The sequence below is a fragment of the Leptinotarsa decemlineata genome, unplaced genomic scaffold (genome assembly GCF_025532065.1).
Source record: "Leptinotarsa decemlineata unplaced genomic scaffold, Ldec_3_MD MMD2_tig00078422_RagTag_RagTag, whole genome shotgun sequence".
Taxonomy (NCBI): Eukaryota; Metazoa; Arthropoda; class Insecta; order Coleoptera; family Chrysomelidae; genus Leptinotarsa; species Leptinotarsa decemlineata.
Genome location: NW_027412747.1, coordinates 1,210,295 through 1,231,400, shown reverse-complemented (window position 1 = coordinate 1,231,400; position 21,106 = coordinate 1,210,295). Strand labels below are relative to the sequence as shown.

General features: G+C 34.3%; 1 protein-coding gene across 1 annotated transcript in view; it reads left to right on the top strand.

Moving 5' to 3' along the window:
• The window catches only part of Myo81F (unconventional myosin 81F), a 359,268-nt gene that overhangs the window by 145,872 nt on the left and 192,290 nt on the right, over positions 1-21,106 (top strand). The window contains exon 10 of the mRNA XM_074185988.1: positions 15,496-15,515. Coding sequence (XP_074042089.1) covers positions 15,496-15,515 — 20 coding nt within the window. The remainder of the gene's footprint in view (positions 1-15,495; positions 15,516-21,106) is intronic.

Sequence of the window (21,106 nt, the reverse complement as noted above, 5' to 3'; positions counted from 1 at the left end):
CATGCAGCCAGAGTTTTCTATTCATGGCTAAACGGAGGACACCCGATGTCGGATTGGTTTGTCAAGGGGCGGGCCGTTATTGTCCCCAAAATCAGAGTTTCGTTTAAGAGCATCTTATACACACACGAATATTCACCGTAATTGACTGAGTATTCGAACGGATATATGAGCAGAGAGGGTCGAAGAGCTCTGAATGCGAAGAGAATCTGCTCATCGATACATGTGTAACGCAGGACTCGATACAGTATGAGCATAACTTCTTTATGACCTGGATGAGCTCATCTCTCTATGATCGCAAGAGGTTATTCTGCATGTGTTCAGATGCCTTGCGGTACTCGACAAAATGGTGAGATACCTTGAACAACTGATCGGGTGGACTCGCCTCGCTATGAAATCTGGTGAGGCTGTAGTCCCCCAAACAGAGTGGGTTACTTTCAGAAGGAATTTTCACAGGGCGATTTCCTCAGTCCCCTATTATTGCATCTCACTACTGCCATTATTTTTGCGAATTTCATTAGTTCGTAATTCCATTGTCTAATATAATATGCTTTGAATTCCCTGAAAGAACAAATAAAATTGGAAATTAAAAATTAATGGCTGAAAATTACAATTATATTAAGCAAAAAATCCTGAAATGAAAATTAAGCGAAAAATTGAACAAGTAAAATGAAATAAAAATCAAAAGATTTCAAGCAAAGTTACTTCAAGTTTCAATTGATAGTATCTATAATCGTTTTCGAGTGATGACTGTGCTTAGAAATACTCGAAGGTATACCTCTGGAACACCGAAAACCATATTTCATCAGTTCGGACTTCCATTGATTTGAAATTCCTGACAAAGTATTAATGGGATTAACCGAAAATAACAATTTTATTTGAACAAAAAAATTTAAATTACAAAGAAATAACATAAAACCAAACAACAATCAAAAAATAAAAATTGAAATATTAATAAAAGCTGAAAATTAAAAATTATCATTAACAAAAAATGAAAAATAAAAATTGAAATGTTTCAAACCAAGGTATGTCACGATATTTCGATTGTTAGTATCCACAATCGTCTTCGGGTGATAACTGAACTTATTCCTCCGAGATCCGACTATTTAGGTCATTCGAGTGCTTTCACCTATCCCCTCTTCTCTCTCTCCGCTTCATTGGTTTTTAGCGGTAGATGACCGTTAAGCGGTAGTTGGTCGTTTTTCGTTTGATTAGAGGTTTTCATATGTTACGTATCTCTACGCTAGCTTGACTAAATACGTTGTTGGACAACATATACGCGGCTTCTTTGAATTTTCTCCTAAAGCAGTGTTCCTCTTTGTGGATGATTTCAACTTGAGCCCACTTGATATAATGTTGATGAGCCCAAACATGCTCTGCTATTCCGGATTTGCTGGTCTCTCCTCGCTGTAGGTGTTTCTTGTGCTCAGCAATGCGAACTTTCAATGGCCTCTTAGTTTCACCGATGTATGATTCTCCGTACTCGCAGGGTATCCGGTAAATGCAATTCTTGGAATCGCAGTCCGCGTTTGGTGACCTGGTTTTCGTGAGGCTGCTACGGATAGTGTTCCCAGATCTGAAGCAGGTCCTGATGTTATACTTGGACCCAATCCTTCGTATCCTTTCCGATAATCCTCTGATGTAGGGAAGTACAAGTACTGGTTGTGGAGGCTTCTCTTCCTTGTGAAGCTCTTGCTGTTGTCTAGCTAAAGCCTGTTCTACCATCAATCTGGAGTAACCATTCCGTCGAAGGTCGTTTTTGATGTTGCCAAGTTCCCTTTCGAGACCTTCCTTCGTATTACAGAGCCCGAAGGCAATAATAGTAATTTTAGCACGCCCTGTATGCTATGGAGTCGATTTCTTGGTGTTATTTGAATATTTCAAGTTTGTCCAAACTATCATCAAAATATCAACGTTTCATGAATTGAGAGTACTGATGTACTTAATTTCAATTAAGGCTATGTTTTGGACCATATTTAGCACAATTTATTTTTTATCTCGAAAACAGATAGAGATAGGTATAGGACATTATTAACAAAAAAGTATTAAAATACTAGAGCGATTCCAAAAATGTATTAATATACGGGGTGTTCCATTTAAAAAAATAAAGTTGCTAGGACTTTTTGATGGAAGTGGCAACGCCGCAATGCTGAAAATATTTTAGATCGATAGGACAGGTAAGGAAATGTAAGAGGTGAAATTTTCAGAAAAATCATGCATTGCGTTTTCCAGAAACGTCTAACCTACCATCGATCGTGAGTCACGCTGTATGTATTCGAAAGCTGTATTCGGATATTTTTCAAATTTTGTATTCAGTATCCGTATCCGTGGCCAAATTTGTAAGTATCCGAATACCGAATACTTTTTTCGATCTTCGGAAACATTTTATGCAGGCGTATCCTGTCGCGTTTTGTCGGGCATCTTCGAAAACGGTGAAATACAATTTTAGCACTTTGCCACCTCGAAAAATGAGTTATTAGAGTGCCTCGTACAGGCTGATTCACGGTGGATGGCACATTAGACGTTTCTGGTGAACCAGACAACGGATCACTTTGAAAATTTAATGGAGGGCATATTCGGACATTCTCTAGCCAACTAAAATATTTTCGACAATGCGGTGTTGCCGCTTCTATTAGAAAGCAGTAGCAACTTTGATTTTTCAAATGGAACACTCTGTATACAATATTATTTTTGGAATCTCCAACAATTGCCCCACAACTTTTCTTGATATTTCCCTATACCTATCTGTTAACGTTTTCGAAATAAAAATTAATTTCAATTTTTTTCTTCGAAAATCATGACTTCTAAAAATGCCGATATCTTTTAGTTAAGAAGTACTATGATATCGAAACTTGGTTTGGAGTTAGGTGATACTTGGACACTTCCCACACGTCAGCCTAATCTCCGTTACTTCAATACAGGGTGGTAAAAAAATACAGTTTTTTCGTTTGCTTGAAAAAGTTGCTGAAATTTGATTATTTTAAATGGAACACCCTGTATATTATTGAAAATTCGGAAAGCTGCTGAAATTTGCTTTCTTTCTATGTATATCATACCTATACCTAACTAGTCAAGTTTCGGACTTATGAACATTTATTTGTGAAAATGTCCCTTCAGAATGGTATTTCCATTCGGTATTTGGTAAGCAGGCCATGATTACTATTTGACAGTAGCGTTGTGACATTCTCCTAATAATATCGACATTTTCGTCACTTCAGAAGTTGCAAATACCTTCAAAACGATGGAACAAAACTATTCAAACGAAGTTCTTATGAATTTGTTTATTATTTTTGGACAGTGTGACAAAATTATCAGCAGAACATATAGAAAGTTCAATGAAATGTATCCGAATCTACCGCCAATGAACCTCAAGAAATTTATACGAATTCAGAACAATTTCAATATGTTTGGATAAACTTTAAAAAAGCACCAAGAAACTTGAAATTGGAAATATTGATATGAATAATTATAAAAAAGTAAAACAATCATGTGGAATATTTCAAAATATGTTCGAATCGCTGGCCGTTCACTTCCAAGCACTTTAAAATGCGGGTGTTGACTGCTTTCGTGGTGGCAGATCTGATTTCATTGGGAGCCAAATCTTCAAATGTTTGGGCAATCCTTTCTAACAATTCATCTCTCGAACGCACGGGTATTTTGTAAACTTTTTCTTTAAACATTCCCCACAAATAAAAATCTAATGGATTAAGATCGGGTGATCTCGCTGGCCAATTCCATGGTCCCAAGCGCCTCATCCACCGATCGTCAAATAGTCTATCCAGTTCTGCGCTCACTTCTCTTGTGCAAAGTGCAGGAGCTCCGTCTAGTTGGTACCAACAGTTTCGATAATCTTCGAGTGGCAGATTATCCACGAAACTGTCTACAGTATTCTCCAAAATATTCAGGTAGCTTCTGGACTCCTCGTATATCACGTACCTCAATTTGTTGCCCATCAACATGCAGAAGACATTAAAACTAAATTTTTCTTGAAATCCGGCTTCTTTTGTGACGTGAGGATTTTCACTGGACCAATAATGACGATTTTTTCTATTGAAAATCCCTTCTCTCGAAAATTTCGATTCATCAGTCCAAATAATTTCATTTAAAAAAAGTGTCAACAACATTTCACAAAATTCTACTCTCTGTTGAGGATCTTGAGGCTTCATTGCTTGAATTTTGGTGAATTTATAATCATGCATTTTATGTCTTCGCAAGATTCTTTGAACCGATGAATATTTTATACCCAAATCTTCTTCAGCACTTCTTATCGATGACTCGGAAAATGCGTGAAAATATGCTAAGACATTAATCTGGTTGTCTTCGAAAGTTACGGGTCGAGGCAAGTTTCTTGGTGCTTTTAAAGTTGATCCAAATGTATTGAAATTGTTCTGAATTCGTATAAATTTCTTGAGGTTCATTGGCGGTAGATTCGGATACATTTCATTGAACTTTCTACATGTTCTGCTGATAATTTTGTCACACTGTCCAAAAATAATGAACAAATTCATAAGAACTTCGTTTGAATAGTTTTGTTCCATCGTTTTGAAGGTATTTGCAACTTCTGAAGTGACGAAAATGTCGATATTATTAGGAGAATGTCACAACGCTACTGTCAAATAGTAATCATGGCCTGCTTACCAAATACCGAATGGAAATACCATTCTGAAGGGACATTTTCACAAATAAATGTTCATAAGTCCGAAACTTGACTAGTTAGGTATAGGTATGATATACATAGAAAGAAAGCAAATTTCAGCAGCTTTCCGAATTTTCAATAATATACAGGGTGTTCCATTTAAAATAATCAAATTTCAGCAACTTTTTCAAGCAAACGAAAAAACTGTATTTTTTTACCACCCTGTATTGAAGTAACGGAGATTAGGCTGACGTGTGGGAAGTGTCCAAGTATCACCTAACTCCAAACCAAGTTTCGATATCATAGTACTTCTTAACTAAAAGATATCGGCATTTTTAGAAGTCATGATTTTCGAAGAAAAAAATTGAAATTAATTTTTATTTCGAAAACGGTAACAGATAGGTATAGGGAAATATCAAGAAAAGTTGTGGGGCAATTGTTGGAGATTCCAAAAATAATATTGTATACAGAGTGTTCCATTTGAAAAATCAAAGTTGCTACTGCTTTCTAATAGAAGCGGCAACACCGCATTGTCGAAAATATTTTAGTTGGCTAGAGAATGTCCGAATATGCCCTCCATTAAATTTTCAAAGTGATCCGTTGTCTGGTTCACCAGAAACGTCTAATGTGCCATCCACCGTGAATCAGCTTGTACGAGGCACTCTAATAACTCATTTTTCGAGGTGGCAAAGTGCTAAAATTGTATTTCACCGTTTTCGAAGATGCCCGACAAAACGCGACAGGATACGCCTGCATAAAATGTTTCCGAAGATCGAAAAAAGTATTCGGTATTCGGATACTTACAAATTTGGCCACGGATACGGATACTGAATACAAAATTTGAAAAATATCCGAATACAGCTTTCGAATACATACAGCGTGACTCACGATCGATGGTAGGTTAGACGTTTCTGGAAAACGCAATGCATGATTTTTCTGAAAATTTCACCTCTACATTTCCTTACCTGTCCTATCGATCTAAAATATTTTCAGCATTGCGGCGTTGCCACTTCCATCAAAAAGTCCTAGCAACTTTATTTTTTTAAATGGAACACCCCGTATATTAATACATTTTTGGAATCGCTCTAGTATTTTAATACTTTTTTGTTAATAATGTCCTATACCTATCTCTATCTGTTTTCGAGATAAAAAATAAATTGTGCTAAATATGGTCCAAAACATAGCCTTAATTGAAATTAAGTACATCAGTACTCTCAATTCATGAAACGTTGATATTTTGATGATAGTTTGGACAAACTTGAAATATTCAAATAACACCAAGAAATCGACTCCATAGCATACAGGGCGTGCTAAAATTACTATTATTGCCTTCGGGCTCTGTAATACGAAGGAAGGTCTCGAAAGGGAACTTGGCAACATCAAAAACGACCTTCGACGGAATGGTTACTCCAGATTGATGGTAGAACAGGCTTTAGCTAGACAACAGCAAGAGCTTCACAAGGAAGAGAAGCCTCCACAACCAGTACTTGTACTTCCCTACATCAGAGGATTATCGGAAAGGATACGAAGGATTGGGTCCAAGTATAACATCAGGACCTGCTTCAGATCTGGGAACACTATCCGTAGCAGCCTCACGAAAACAGGTCACCAAACGCGGACTGCGATTCCAAGAATTGCATTTACCGGATACCCTGCGAGTACGGAGAATCATACATCGGTGAAACTAAGAGGCCATTGAAAGTTCGCATTGCTGAGCACAAGAAACACCTACAGCGAGGAGAGACCAGCAAATCCGGAATAGCAGAGCATGTTTGGGCTCATCAACATTATATCAAGTGGGCTCAAGTTGAAATCATCCACAAAGAGGAACACTGCTTTAGGAGAAAATTCAAAGAAGCCGCGTATATGTTGTCCAACAACGTATTTAGTCAAGCTAGCGTAGAGATACGTAACATATGAAAACCTCTAATCAAACGAAAAACGACCAACTACCGCTTAACGGTCATCTACCGCTAAAAACCAATGAAGCGGAGAGAGAGAAGAGGGGATAGGTGAAAGCACTCGAATGACCTAAATAGTCGGATCTCGGAGGAATAAGTTCAGTTATCACCCGAAGACGATTGTGGATACTAACAATCGAAATATCGTGACATACCTTGGTTTGAAACATTTCAATTTTTATTTTTCATTTTTTGTTAATGATAATTTTTAATTTTCAGCTTTTATTAATATTTCAATTTTTATTTTTTGATTGTTGTTTGGTTTTATGTTATTTCTTTGTAATTTAAATTTTTTTGTTCAAATAAAATTGTTATTTTCGGTTAATCCCATTAATACTTTGTCAGGAATTTCAAATCAATGGAAGTCCGAACTGATGAAATATGGTTTTCGGTGTTCCAGAGGTATACCTTCGAGTATTTCTAAGCACAGTCATCACTCGAAAACGATTATAGATACTATCAATTGAAACTTGAAGTAACTTTGCTTGAAATCTTTTGATTTTTATTTCATTTTACTTGTTCAATTTTTCGCTTAATTTTCATTTCAGGATTTTTTGCTTAATATAATTGTAATTTTCAGCCATTAATTTTTAATTTCCAATTTTATTTGTTCTTTCAGGGAATTCAAATCATATTATATTAGACAATGGAATTACGAACTAATGAAATTCGCAAAAATAATGGCAGTAGTGAGATGCAATAATAGGGGACTGAGGAAATCGCCCTGTGAAAATTCCTTCTGAAAGTAACCCACTCTGTTTGGGGGACTACAGCCTCACCAGATTTCATAGCGAGGCGAGTCCACCGATTGGTATCAGTTGTTCAAGGTATCTCACCATTTTGTCGAGTACCGCAAGGCATCTGAACACATGCAGAATAACCTCTTGCGATCATAGACAGATGAGCTCATCCAGGTCATAAAGAAGTTATGCTCATACTGTATCGAGTCCTGCGTTACACATGTATCGATGAGCAGATTCTCTTCGCATTCAGAGCTCTTCGGCCCTCTCTACTCATATATCCGTTCGAATACTCAGTCAATTACGGTGAATATTCGTGTGTGTATAAGATGCTCTTAAACGAAACTCTGATTTTATGGACAATAACGGCTCGCCCCTTGACAAACCAATCCGGCATCGGGTGTCCTCCGTTTAGCCATGAGTAGAAAACTCTGGCTGCATGGCGATAATTGGTAGTGTTACTAACTGCTATTTCCTGTAGAAAATTCAGCCTAGCACGTTTGTGCTGTCCAGTGATGTGAAATGTCAGGAATATACCTGTAAGTGCTTTGTATCCTTCCTAAATGCATCGTATTGTAGCCTTCCACATTGTCTCCTCATTACCAAAACGTCAAGAAATGGAATTTGTCGTTTATTTTCTTTACACATACAATTAGTGAGAGAAACGTTATCATTGGAATTATTTTTCTCTAGTAATTCCCTGAGGTATTGGGTCTGTGGAATTGGGACACTAGGAAATAAAGGACTAACATCAAAGAAAACCAAAATATCACCTCCTTGGAGCACGATGTTTTTTGTATGTTGTATGAACTCTAAGGAGCTTTTGATACTGAAACCTGGTTCCGCAATAGGCAAGCAAGCCTTTGAATTCCTTAGTGAGCTAATTTCCTATTTGGTAGGAGATCCAATAGCGGATACAATGGAGCGCATTGATTTTTCCGGTTTGTGAATTTTTGGGATGCAATATAGTTTTGACACGTGGAAACGTGTAAGTTTCGTTTCAGTTGAGGGGTAAGTATGTTGTCGTATTTCTTGAGGACGTCTTTTTTACTTCGGCAATCATCTTTGGTAACGGGTTCCTGGACAATTTTTGCATTCGGTCCATTAGTGATGAGAGTATTGACCCTTTCGTAGTAGTCCGATTTACCCAGAATTACTACTTTGTTACCTTTATCGGCTTACAATTGAAAGACGTCTTCGTCTTTCAATCTCTTCATAAGTTCATTTTGGTTTTTATGGTCGTTTATTAAATGTCTCGGTTTATCTGTTATCATGTTTCTGGAAATTTGATTCCTTACTTTCTCTCGAAACATTTCCTTTTCCATATATGGAATCAAACTTTCAACTCTAGTAGATGAACTAGGCGGGTTCTGGCGCATTTCTAGGTCGTGCGTCGTTGATAAATGTTTCAGAGATACTTTAGTGAGTGGAAGAGAGAAACGTGTGACGTAATCGACGCAGAGAAGGATGGAATTAGTATTGGAGGGATTCAAAGAGCGTGGACCCCCTTGGCATCCGCCTCACCCCTCAAGCTTTCTTAGGGCTTCACCTTTGAGCCCCCATGAGGTGCACCAGTCACGTGTTCCTAGTGGTCATCGGCATGAGGAAAATCAAATTAAAAAAAGCTATTGGTATAATAATCGAACCCAGGTCATCGGCTGGTAGGCTTTGTCCGTAGCCTTGACACCAACGTGATATGTTGAAAATGATTGCAAATTGTTGCCATTTATGGCGGTTGTTTCGTCGACTGTCATCGACGATTCAGAGTGATGAATGAAAGCAGAGAAGAATGAGTATCGGAGAGATTCAAAGAGCGTGGTGAAATTATAAAAATAAAAAATGTTGATGAAAATATTGGTAGCGCGAAAGTGATATAATAATGAGAAATGAAGAATCATAAAAAAAAAACATGGCGGCAATGTAACAGATATTCAGTGGAGTATACAGGGTGTTTCAAAATACATCATTTAAGAAAAAACATGGTGTCAATGTGTACGAGGTGTGGGAAAAATACATCATTTAAGAAGGAAACAAGAAAAAAACATGACAGCTCAACACTTCCAACGTGCGGGAGAAATAAACAATTTAAGAAAAAACATGACAATTCAACGTTTCAGCGTGCGATTCCTCAATATGTACAGGGTGTCTCAAAATACATAATTTCAGAAAAGAACATGGTATCCATGTGTGAACAGAGTGTTTTCTCAAAATACATCATTTGAGAAAAAACATGTCTGTTCAACCAAAGTCTAGCGTTTCAACGTGCGATTCCAATAATATTTCAAAAAATCCCGAAACACGTCAAATGTAAATTATAATTTGACATTCCTCAACGTAAAAATGCCACCCCTACCTTCAACCCCCTTCGATTGACAGGAACAACCCCCAATTTTCAAATGGGAAGTATATGTTTGTAATATATCGTTTGAAAGGTCTCTTCATTCTCTATTCGAAAATGTTATCGCTTTCAAGTTCATTGCAACAAATAAAAATAATTAAAATCATGTGGTTACCGAAATTCGATAAAATACACTCAAAAACTAAGATGTAACGAAGTAGATGTTCAAAATGTTCACCGCGAACGTCTTGGCAACATCGTAATCTCAAATAGAACTGTCTTCTAAAATTACTTAACATATCAGGCATGGCCGAACTAATTGAAAGCGTTATTCTTTCTTTAAAGTCTTTCAAATCTGAAGGTTTAGTTTTGTACACATTGCTAAAAAAGAAATCTAACGATGAAAGATCAGGTGATCGCGCTGGCCATTCAATCAATCCTCGCCTCCCTATCCACCGATTGGGAAATGTATCGAGGAATTGCCGGACATTAACTTGGTAATGTGGTGGTGCTTCATCCCGCTGAAAACATATCGTTTTCACTGGAACCTGAGGGTTTTCTGGATCAGGATATAAATTTGCTAAACTTGGAATGACATCATTTTGAAGTAGTGCCAAATAATTATCGCCATTCAAGTTGCCCTCAATGGAAAAGGGACCAGTGAGGATGAAAGAAGAACATCAATGAGTATACCCGACTTACAACTTCAAAAAATGTATTGATAATATTTTTACTAATCTAAAAGATGGCTTTACCACACATATTTTGCAGATTTCAATATCTGATCACACTGCACAAAAAATTAGTTTCCTAGTGAATGAATTTCCAGGTGAAAACAAAAAATTCATGAGAATATTCTCTAAGGAAAATAAAACACATTTATCGAAAGCTTAAAAGAACAAAACTGGTTGGATATATATAACATCAACGAAAATGAAGTAAATAAACAATGGAACCATTTCATAAACACATTATACCTGAACTACTTGAGAAACTAAATAAAACTGAATTCACTTGTAACTTCACAAATAATTCACAATCAATGTTTCCTGTAACCTGTAACCGAAGATGAAATAAAGAATTTGGCCCAGAAAATTAAAAACAAACATACTTGTGGTGATGACAAAATACCAGTTAGTTTGATGGAATTATGTATTGATAATGTTGCTAGTATTATTTGCCATATAATTAGCAACACTTTTACACATGGAATCTTTCCCGAACAATTGAAAGTTGCTTTGACAACACCCATCTATAAGAAAGGAGATTGTAAGTTATTTGAGAATTTTCGACCGATAAGCGTTTTCCCATCTTCTTCAAAATTTTTTGAGATGGGCATGTGTGATAGAGTCATGACATTTATGAAAAAGTGCAACCTGTTAAGTTCTTCTCAACATGGATATATAAAAGAAAGATCGGTAGAAACGGCAATAATTCAGTTCACTGAGAAAATTATTCAGTCATTTGAAAATAATGAAATAGCCCTAGGTATTTTCTTGGACCTATCAAAAGCCTATGATTGCTTAAATCATAAATATTTATTGGCAAAACTAGATAAATATGCAATTAAAGGAAATATCTGGAAGTGGTTTGAATCATATTTGTCAAACCGTCTGCAAAAAACTAAAATCATAAAACACGGAAAAATATTCGAATCAGAGGCACGAGAAAATACCGAGGGCGTCCCCCAGTACAATGTAACCAATGTATCACAACATGTTTCGCTAATATAAGATTTTTCAAGTGATTAATACATCAAATTATCCTTACATTCATATTTATATACTACAGGTAACCAGGCTTTGTTTACCGCAATGGGTTTAAAGCCGAATTAATAAACAAAATACTTGCCAAGAAAGTCTACACAAAAGCGATTCGAGACGTTTTTCCCATTGATAAGGTAGATAATCAAAATTATAGAGCTTTAACCTATTTTGGACAACCAACGTAAAAAGTGGATTCATTTTTGAGGAATCGAGATATTAAAATTGCATATAGAACAAGTAATACGTTGGGAAAGCTAGTTAAAAATAATAATGATGAAACATACAAATTCGAGAAATCAGGAGTATATAAATTAAAGTGTGGAACGTGCGCCTAAGGTATATATTGGTCAAACTAGCAGGACATTTAGGAATCGAATCCAGGAACATAATAAGAACTATGTAAATAAGAAAACAAATTCAACATATTCAAATCCTAGAAGAAAATCACATCTTTAATGAAGAGTTCGAAATTTTGCACATTGAAAATAAAGGTTTGAAACTTAATCATTTGGAAGCAATGAAAATTAATAAACCTAAAAATCCAAACATTCTAATGAATGACCAACTAGATTTGAATAGATCACCATTATTGAACACGTTTTCTTAAAAACTGAGAAAGAATTATTATTGATGTAGATGTGAGGCAATATGCTTTAGGTAATCATAATTGAGCAGGTACGAGATGTAGATGTTCTTACAGGTAGTCTCAATTATGGTTACCTGTACTATATAAATATGAATGTAAGGATAATTTGATGTATTAATCACTTGAAAAAGCTAATGTTTAGCGAAACGTTGTGATATATTTTTTCAATAAAGTTTGTGGAGATCAAATCGTTTAGGTGTAGTTTGTGAAATTACTATGGATCTTCATCAAGTAACGGCCGAATCAATCAGAAAATTTACTTAAATTTGATATAATATTCTGGGGAAACAGCAGTAATACCTCTGATATATTCCTTATCCAAAAAATAATTATGAGAGTTATTTTCAAACTGAACTTTCGTCAGACATGCCGGGGAATCTTCAAGGCAAATAATATCTTGACAGTATATGCGATCTATATCTAGTGGTGTGTTTGGGAGCAGTAAAAAGTTACTACATTGAATTCCAATCTCAATGGTTATTTCCTTGAGATGGAATTTTCGCTCGACGGTGAAGCCTTGAATATCTACAACAGCTATTCTCATGTTGACTCTGCGATTAATACTAAAACAAAATCACATGTTCGGTTCCATTTTTTAATAATTTCGCTGAGTGGGAGGTACTCTATGACAGTGTCGTGCCTAATGGTGCAATAGGCTCTAGTATTTTGAGGAAATCCATCGGATACTTCGATTTCAAGTTTTACATCAACACTGGAACTTTTGATGCTCTCGTCCCTTCTAGAACAATCAATGAAAAAGAGAGCTTTGCCCTTAAAGGCAGTGGAAGTGAGAAGATGATGTTGATTGGTAATTCTGTAGCTGAGACCGAATTGTAAGTAATTGAAATGAGCTTGCGAAATATTCTCCTTTGCAAAATTCAGATGCATATTTTCTTTAGGGTGATTCTCACTACCGTGTAGAGTGAACGTTATATTGGTGATATTCACATGATTGAATATTGTTGGATCTTTGTTGACTTTAGTGTAATCACAATTTTTTGGAAACATACAATCACATAACGAACACTGTCCAGGAACGAGGAAGTCCGGACAACCCATATTTTTATTTTTTGTACCTTGTGTGATAGCAGGTAGCATATGAAGTTTCCATTTTCTGAACGGTATGAGAATGGGAGTGCCAACTTGGATAGCTTTCAAACGTTGCAATTTAATTTGATCATGCGGAAGAATTTGTTTAACTTTGAGTTCGATATTTTCAATTTCCAACTTAACTTCCGTTTTCGGTGTAAGTGCAGCAGGAGTCTCTTTTATTTTGAAAATGTTTACCGTGGGAAACACACTGATAATCGTTGAAAATATTCAAAAAATACTTGATGGGTATGAGCATGTTGAATGTTAGATGCGTTGTGTTGATGACACCCGTATTGGTGGGAAAATCCGAACTGGAGGTGGTCAAGTGTTTGATATCTTCGTCAGTATAGGTGAGAAAGACTCTTAACAGTAATAACAATTCCAAGTTCACGAACTGCTTCCAATTCCTTACCACTCTGCTCATCACCAGCAGATTGAACTTCCATTTTCTAATATAATATAAATTGATTTGAAATCCCTGAAAGAATTTGTAAAAAATTAAAAAGATTAACCAGAAATTAACAATTTCATTAACAAAAAATGAAAAATAAAAAGATTACAAACCATACGTCACGACGTTTCGATTGTTAGCATCTTCGGGTGATAACTGCGCAAGAAGCTGAGGTGCAGTTATCACCTGTTGTCCATAATAATTCTCCAAAATACCTATTTTATTTTGATGTTTTGTTATTTGATATTATTGAATATTAAGTATTGTTACAATACTGTATAATTTAGAGTTATTTTCTGTGTTAACAAAAAATAAAAATAACTTTGCACCAAAAGTTTTAAAAATTATATTGCTCTTCAAAAAAATTGGCCGTGGTTTACACCATAGTTGTGTAATTTGTAATAATACAGACTTTCATAATAAATGGTCGTATACAGGATGCTGTCTATTTATCGTTTCAGCACTTTTTTTTCGTATTCCCCATTTTTAAAAAAGGGGTAAAAAAATAAAACTTCACTTAGATGGCCATGACTTCAAATCTAAATGTATTTTTCAATACTGAACAACTTTTCTGAATAACATTTCTCGAGATTTTTCAAAATAAGAGTACTTTACTCTTGTCTCAAAATCAAATATTTGAAGACTCCTCGTATATTACGTGTGTTTTACTGAATTTCGTTGGTGCATGTTTCGTTTTAGGGAATGCACAAACTTTCATCAAGAATAATTTTTTGTCGAAAAACTCTTAATAAATAAGTTTCCCATTTGGTGCATACTTTGGGGATGATACTGTATATGCTTTCATTATATTTTTTCAACAGTGACTCGAAATCAGCAAAATTTATAAACGAACATTTATGTTTATAAACAATTTCGAAATTCACATAATCATATGTAGGAAAAGAAATTTTAGAGTCATTCACTTTTTCACACAAAACAATATGATCAATTTTTGGGTGACTTGAAAAATAATTGAGGCATCTATCACAAAAGAATGTTTTTCTTTCTTTTTGTTCAATTGGTTATTTATAATCGGAACATGTCTTAAATCCAACAATAATGAAAGTTAATTTCAGTCTCGTCATCATCAATAGTTGGAGCCTCATAATCGTTCAATTTTGGAAAATATTTGTTTTGGATCAATAACCAATTAACATTGTCTATCTCGTGAGTGTGCTTGCTTGATTTAATTCTGAAGTGTAAACATTTCCAGAAATATCATTAAGTTTTTCGAATTTGAAAATTTTATACAAGTCCATTGAAGTATTTAGCCCCATAGTATTCAAATCTGTAGAATAATGTAGATATTTTAACACTTTTAGTGAACATTTTGCTACAGGACACAAGTCGCTAATAATATTCTCCAAAAGAAGCAAATATCGTCATCGTTTTGTACATTAACGAATGCCTTCTTGCTTGCGATTTCTTGTGGCAGTGAAATGAAAGAACAATTTACCAGTCACATATTTATTTATTGCTCCTTCCAATAAAAGACTCATTCAAAGCCCACCCGACTGTTGTTCTTCAAATTCGCCTAATTTATTCAATATAACATCCACAGCGTGTTCATGGAAACAAACACTTACTGGTATATTCCTGACATTTCACACTGGACAGCACAAACGTGCTGGGCTGAATTTTCTACAGGAAATAGCTGTCAGTAACGCTTTTTTGAGGGGTATTATAGATGATATTATAAGAAAGAAAAAGTTTTGGTTAAGAATGAACGAAATTTCGACCTTTAGAAACGACGAAAACCTTACCACCAATACAAGAAGAACTTTGGAAAGATTCTCAAGAAGCTAGGTATGAAAGTGTTATTTATAACAAGTCAGACACTACAGAGCCTTTTAGGAAATCCAAACGACCAAGTCGAGAATTCTGAAAAGTCTGGAATTTACGAAATTAAATGTAAGGATGTAAAGATTTATTAAAATAAGATATAGGGAACACTTAACAGAAAAATCAGCAGTCGCCCATCATTTTTGCAGCAAACCCATTCCATAGACTTTAGTTCATTAAGATTGGCTGGACAATAACAAGCATCTACGAGAGTGTAGAAATAAGTTAACATAATAATATTATGAATAACGATGGTGGACCGATACCTAATAGTATACTATATAGCTTGTTGAAATAATATTTTAATTATCAGATTTACCTGACTATTATATAAGGTCACATTTTGAAATTAATTTAAGACTTGTAAAATTAATTTGAGACAATTAAGACGCAGGTACCTGGCAGAAGTATCTATGGATAACATTGTATGTATATTTAGTTTAATCTTCCTCTTATAGATGATCACTTGGTGATCGAAACACGTGTCGAGGTGTTGAAATAACGGTTCGGTGATGGGATAAAACTCCAGTAATATCCATTTCTACACCAAAGGTTTCAAACAGTGCATCATAACCATTCCCTGGTGAAAGCTTCTAACTGCGCTAGGGCTAAAATGTCTTAAGTTGAGTGACTATGAGTGCTCATAAATGTCCATTATATTATCATTATCATTTGAAATTATCATTATTTTAATTATTATCATTTATAATAATTATTATTGTACATCTCAAACCGGGGTGCTACCCGTTCGTAGGGCGTTAAACAACGACAACTGTACACAACCGTGAAGGAAGCGTTCAATGGGTCCGAGAATCGTGTATCCTGAGCCGACGTCCCAAAAATCACTACCCTCTATATTTTTCCGGCTAAGATTTCTGCCGTTTTGAAGCAAGCCGATAGGATCTTAAAATCAGAGAGTAGTTTAGATATCATTCTACGTTGGATTGCTATATAGGCCTTTTCATCACAAAAATTTTTTGTGCGCTTGCGTCAGTATCAGCCATCTTTTTCGTACTGTTTTTTGTAAAAAACCATGTTAAAGAGCCCGCAACTCATGTTTTAAAAATTAAAATATAATTAAAGTTTATTAATTGTAAAAAAAGTGAAAAAAAAAGTAGTAAGTCGAAATAATCGGAAAAAATTGTTTATACTTCATTATAATTATGTTATCTGTACGAAAAGGAACAACAAAACGGTGTTGTTATGGAGTATGTGAAAGTGATACACGATACAAATCATTCAAAACCAACACATACTATTTTATAAATTTTCCAAAGCCTTGTCTTGAATATCGCAAAAAAAATAATCAAGTCATTAAGCAAATTACATATTAAAGCATGTGGGAAATGTGAATTATGGGTGAAAAATGTGGCAGGAGTGACCGAGGTTTTGAATCTATTGATGATGTTATCAAGGATACTTATATTTGCTCACTACATTTCATTGGAGGAAGTGGTCCAACTGAACAAAACCCTGATCCTTTAAGCTATCAGGAATTTCAACATATTGATAAATCAATATGATAGTAATACGGTTGACTTCGTTTCAACTTTATAGAAGTTTGACTAATGAGAGTACAACAAAATGAATTACGCTGCTGAGGTGTAAGAAGATGTAAATCAGTAGGATTAAACTTTTCCAAAACTTTTGGGCATTTTATTTCTAACACTCCTGTTGTATTTTCCACTCGATCCAAAATTAAGCCGTACGGTGATGCACCTAATCCTGGATACTTGGAATTCATCCACAAGCCACTACTCTTAACTTCACATGAAAATTTTTTAGATTTGAAGACTTCATATTTTTTACGTGTAATCTCTTCATTAGCACGGCTATATTGCATTGCTTCAGTTGTTTTTTTTTTGCTCAACCCACAATTGAGAATTGACTATAGCAAAAATTTGGTCATTTGTTTTATCAGTCTTAAATAATTTTATCTTTGAAGCTGTTATTCAGATTTTACGATATTGCCACCATTTATCATCATTACTTTGTGCTCCTTCAGTTATATCTACAGGCCCAGTTTTATTATTGCACACATTAGTTGTTAGACGATAGACTAATGTCTTTATAAGACCTTTTCTAGGTTTTTATAATACATAATCCTCTTATTGCGGCTGTAGCAACAATTGCCACATAGAAGGAGCTTTTCGACTAGCATTTATTAATTGTAAATCTGATAACAGAGGCCCTACAAAAATATTCACCAACATTAACGATCACACTACCAGCACTAGTATTAATTATATGGTAACCAATTTCTGTATAGAAATTTATAACTGTGTTTTGGTACAACCAAACATTGCAGATCATATATCCCACATATTAACTGTTAAAAAACAAAAAGTAAATAATAATGAAAAAAAAAAGTTCTGTTAAATTAGTTATAGCAAAAAGACGTGTCAATACTAGCAGCATTAATGAATTAAGAACTAGACTCAGTACTACAATATGGTTTCCAACGTTATATGATATGACTATTCATGATGGATTCTCTTTTTTCTTAAAGTCACTCTCTTGGTGTTTCGATATCTCATGTCCCAAAAGAAAAACTGTTGTAAACATTAGTAATAACTGGATTTCTGACGACATTACACAGGAAGGAAACTATCTAAGAGATATGTTCCATCTAATTACAACTGATCGAGAAGTTGACCCTAGTAATATGGCTGTATACAAATCTAGGCTGAAACAACACAAGAATAACGTTAAGCAAAAAAAGATTAGTTACTTTTCCACTAAAATTGACAATGCCAGTAACAAAACTAAAGAAACGTGGAATGTAGTAAACAACAAGTGGGGAAGAAAAAGAAAGTGTTATGCTGATAATGTTATTACTCTCCATCATGAATCAGTTGTGGTTAAACACCCTTCTGCTGTAGCAGACCTATTTGCCCATCATTTTGCAAATTCTGCTAAAACGGCTATTTCCACACACTTAGGTCAAAATCTAACATTGTACACTCATTTGAGAATGGACCGATTACTGAAACTGAAATTCATGGTGCATTGAGATTAATGAAAAACAAAAATTTGACTGGATCAGATGACATGTCAATACCAGTTGTTAAAGAAATATATGACCTTATTGTATCTCCTCTCATTTATCTAATGAATCAATCCTACATGCTAGGCTACTTTCCAGAAGAGTTCAAGAAAGCCTTAGTCATTCCTCTTTTAAAAAGAGGAAATAGAAATGACCTGAATAACTACCGACAAATTTCATTACTTTGTTGTCTTTCGAAATTGTATGAAAAAGTGGTGGCTACTAGAATAGTGAATTATTTAGAGTCAAATAATATACTATGTAATAATCAACATGGATTTAGGAAAGATCGTTCCATAGAAACCGCTGCCTATGATTATCTCAATAACATATACTCCGAAGTATATGTCAATGGCATTTGACACTGTTTCATCAGATTTTCTATATATAAAGTTAGAGAGGGTTTCAACATAACATACTGACTTGGATAAAATTCTATACTAGTGGTCGGCATTTGACAGTCAAATATAACAATATTGTGTCCAAGGAACATGTTGTGACATTAGAAGTTCCTCAGGGATCAGTACTGGGACCTTTACTTTTTGTGGTATTTGTTATTGATCTCTCAGAACATGTTACCAATTACCACATAACTATGTTTGCAGATGATACTACAATGACAATCACTGGGTCTACTTTGGAAGATGTATTAATAAGAGTCATAGAGGTTATTGATAGATTTACGTCATGGTGTGAATGCAATCACTTGATATTAAATACCTCCAAATCTGTTTCGATGAAATTTTATAACAGAAAAAATAACATTCCAGATGGAGTTGATATTACTGATGAAATAGTGATGTCACATGATGTTAAATTTCTTAGGAACCATGTTAGATGAATCTTCAAATTGGGATCTACATATCGATGGGGTTTGCAAGAAACTTAATGCTGCATTCTTCGCGATTAAGCAGATGAAATTGCTTGCAGATGAAAAAATCTCTTAAGTATATATTTTGCAATGGCATATCCGCATATTTACTTGAATATAATGTCATGGGGATGTGGTAGAGATCTTAATAGAATATTTGTTGCCCAAAAGCGCATTATAAGACTGATTTTTTATATGGATTATCGTGATAGTTGCAAACTTATTCTTGTAAGGGAAAATATATTATCAGTTCCATGCATATATATATATATATATATATATATATATATATATATATATATATATATATATATAACAGAATAATTATATATATTATATATATATATATATATATAACAGAATAATTATATATATATATATATATATATATAATTATCATACACGTCATGGTGGTATGTTAAGGATACCCTCGCACAATCAAATAAATTTAAAAATTCTCCAATATACAATGCTATCTCACTTTACAATAAATTACCTGATTCAATCAAGGAGTCAAAATCATATAAAATCTTCAAGAATAATACGAAACTATTCTTAATAAAAAAATGTTTTTATAGTTCAAAAGACTAATTGGAGTGATATTCCTGGGTATAATTCCCAATGTAATATAATATATGTATTTATTTTTAAATTGTAACATTTATATATTAGGTGCCGTGTTTTATGTTTTTATATTTATATTTTATCTTTATTCTTCAATTTGTTATTCAAGTATGACTAACTATTGTTTTTATTCTTAATATGTGTATAACATATATTACAATTATTGACTTACCATATGTACATTATGTACCGATAATGGTTAATATTATTATTTTATCATTAATTTTTGGTTTGTCGATTGGTCTAGTAAAGCTTCGACCAGGATCATATGTCCTGCGTTTACTCATGTCGGTTTATTTTTATACTGATGTTCATCTGCTTTATGAGGTTCTTTTCTTTTTTACCTTGATTCTAGCTACATAGTTTACTTGTGAAAGGAACATTAACTTCATCATAAGCTTCCAGATAATTTAGTAATACATATAGGAGAGCTGCAACATGAGAACAGCGACGCTTTGCAATCACAAGTGCCATGCATTACTCGTACAGTTGACGGATTAATCATTACTGAAACTTCATGAACGTCTTTAGCCTTATCCTTATACGAAGCTTGAATTTTACACTTCATGCAAAATATTTGATCTGATGTTACGCCTTCGAGAATTTCAACTACATTGCCACTCTCTACATAAAATTTGCCTCATTTCAACGATTTTGTTGAACTGTAATCAGATTCAAATTTTGATTAATGTCGTGATTTTCAATATCACTATCATCATTGTTGTCATCTATGCATGATGTCACTAGATAATGGTACATAGATCCGTAAGTTGAGATTTATGGCACATTGTCCGATGAAAATGGCTGCCAAGTGCTAGGATAATTTATTTTATTGCTCTGTAAGACGTTTGGACCTTGATTGGGTGTATTTAAAATGTTTAACCACTTTCATTTGTCAACTGTTTGGTCCACTGGTACATTATTCCTTATTGCATTTTTGACTCTGTAAATTTCATAAATTTCATGTGTATTATGTTGTAATAAATATTTCCCTCTAATAAAAATTACTGAACATATTCAATTCAGTATTTACATATTTGTCTAATTAATGTCATATGCACAGCCTCAAAATATTAATGGCTTGATTTATTTATTA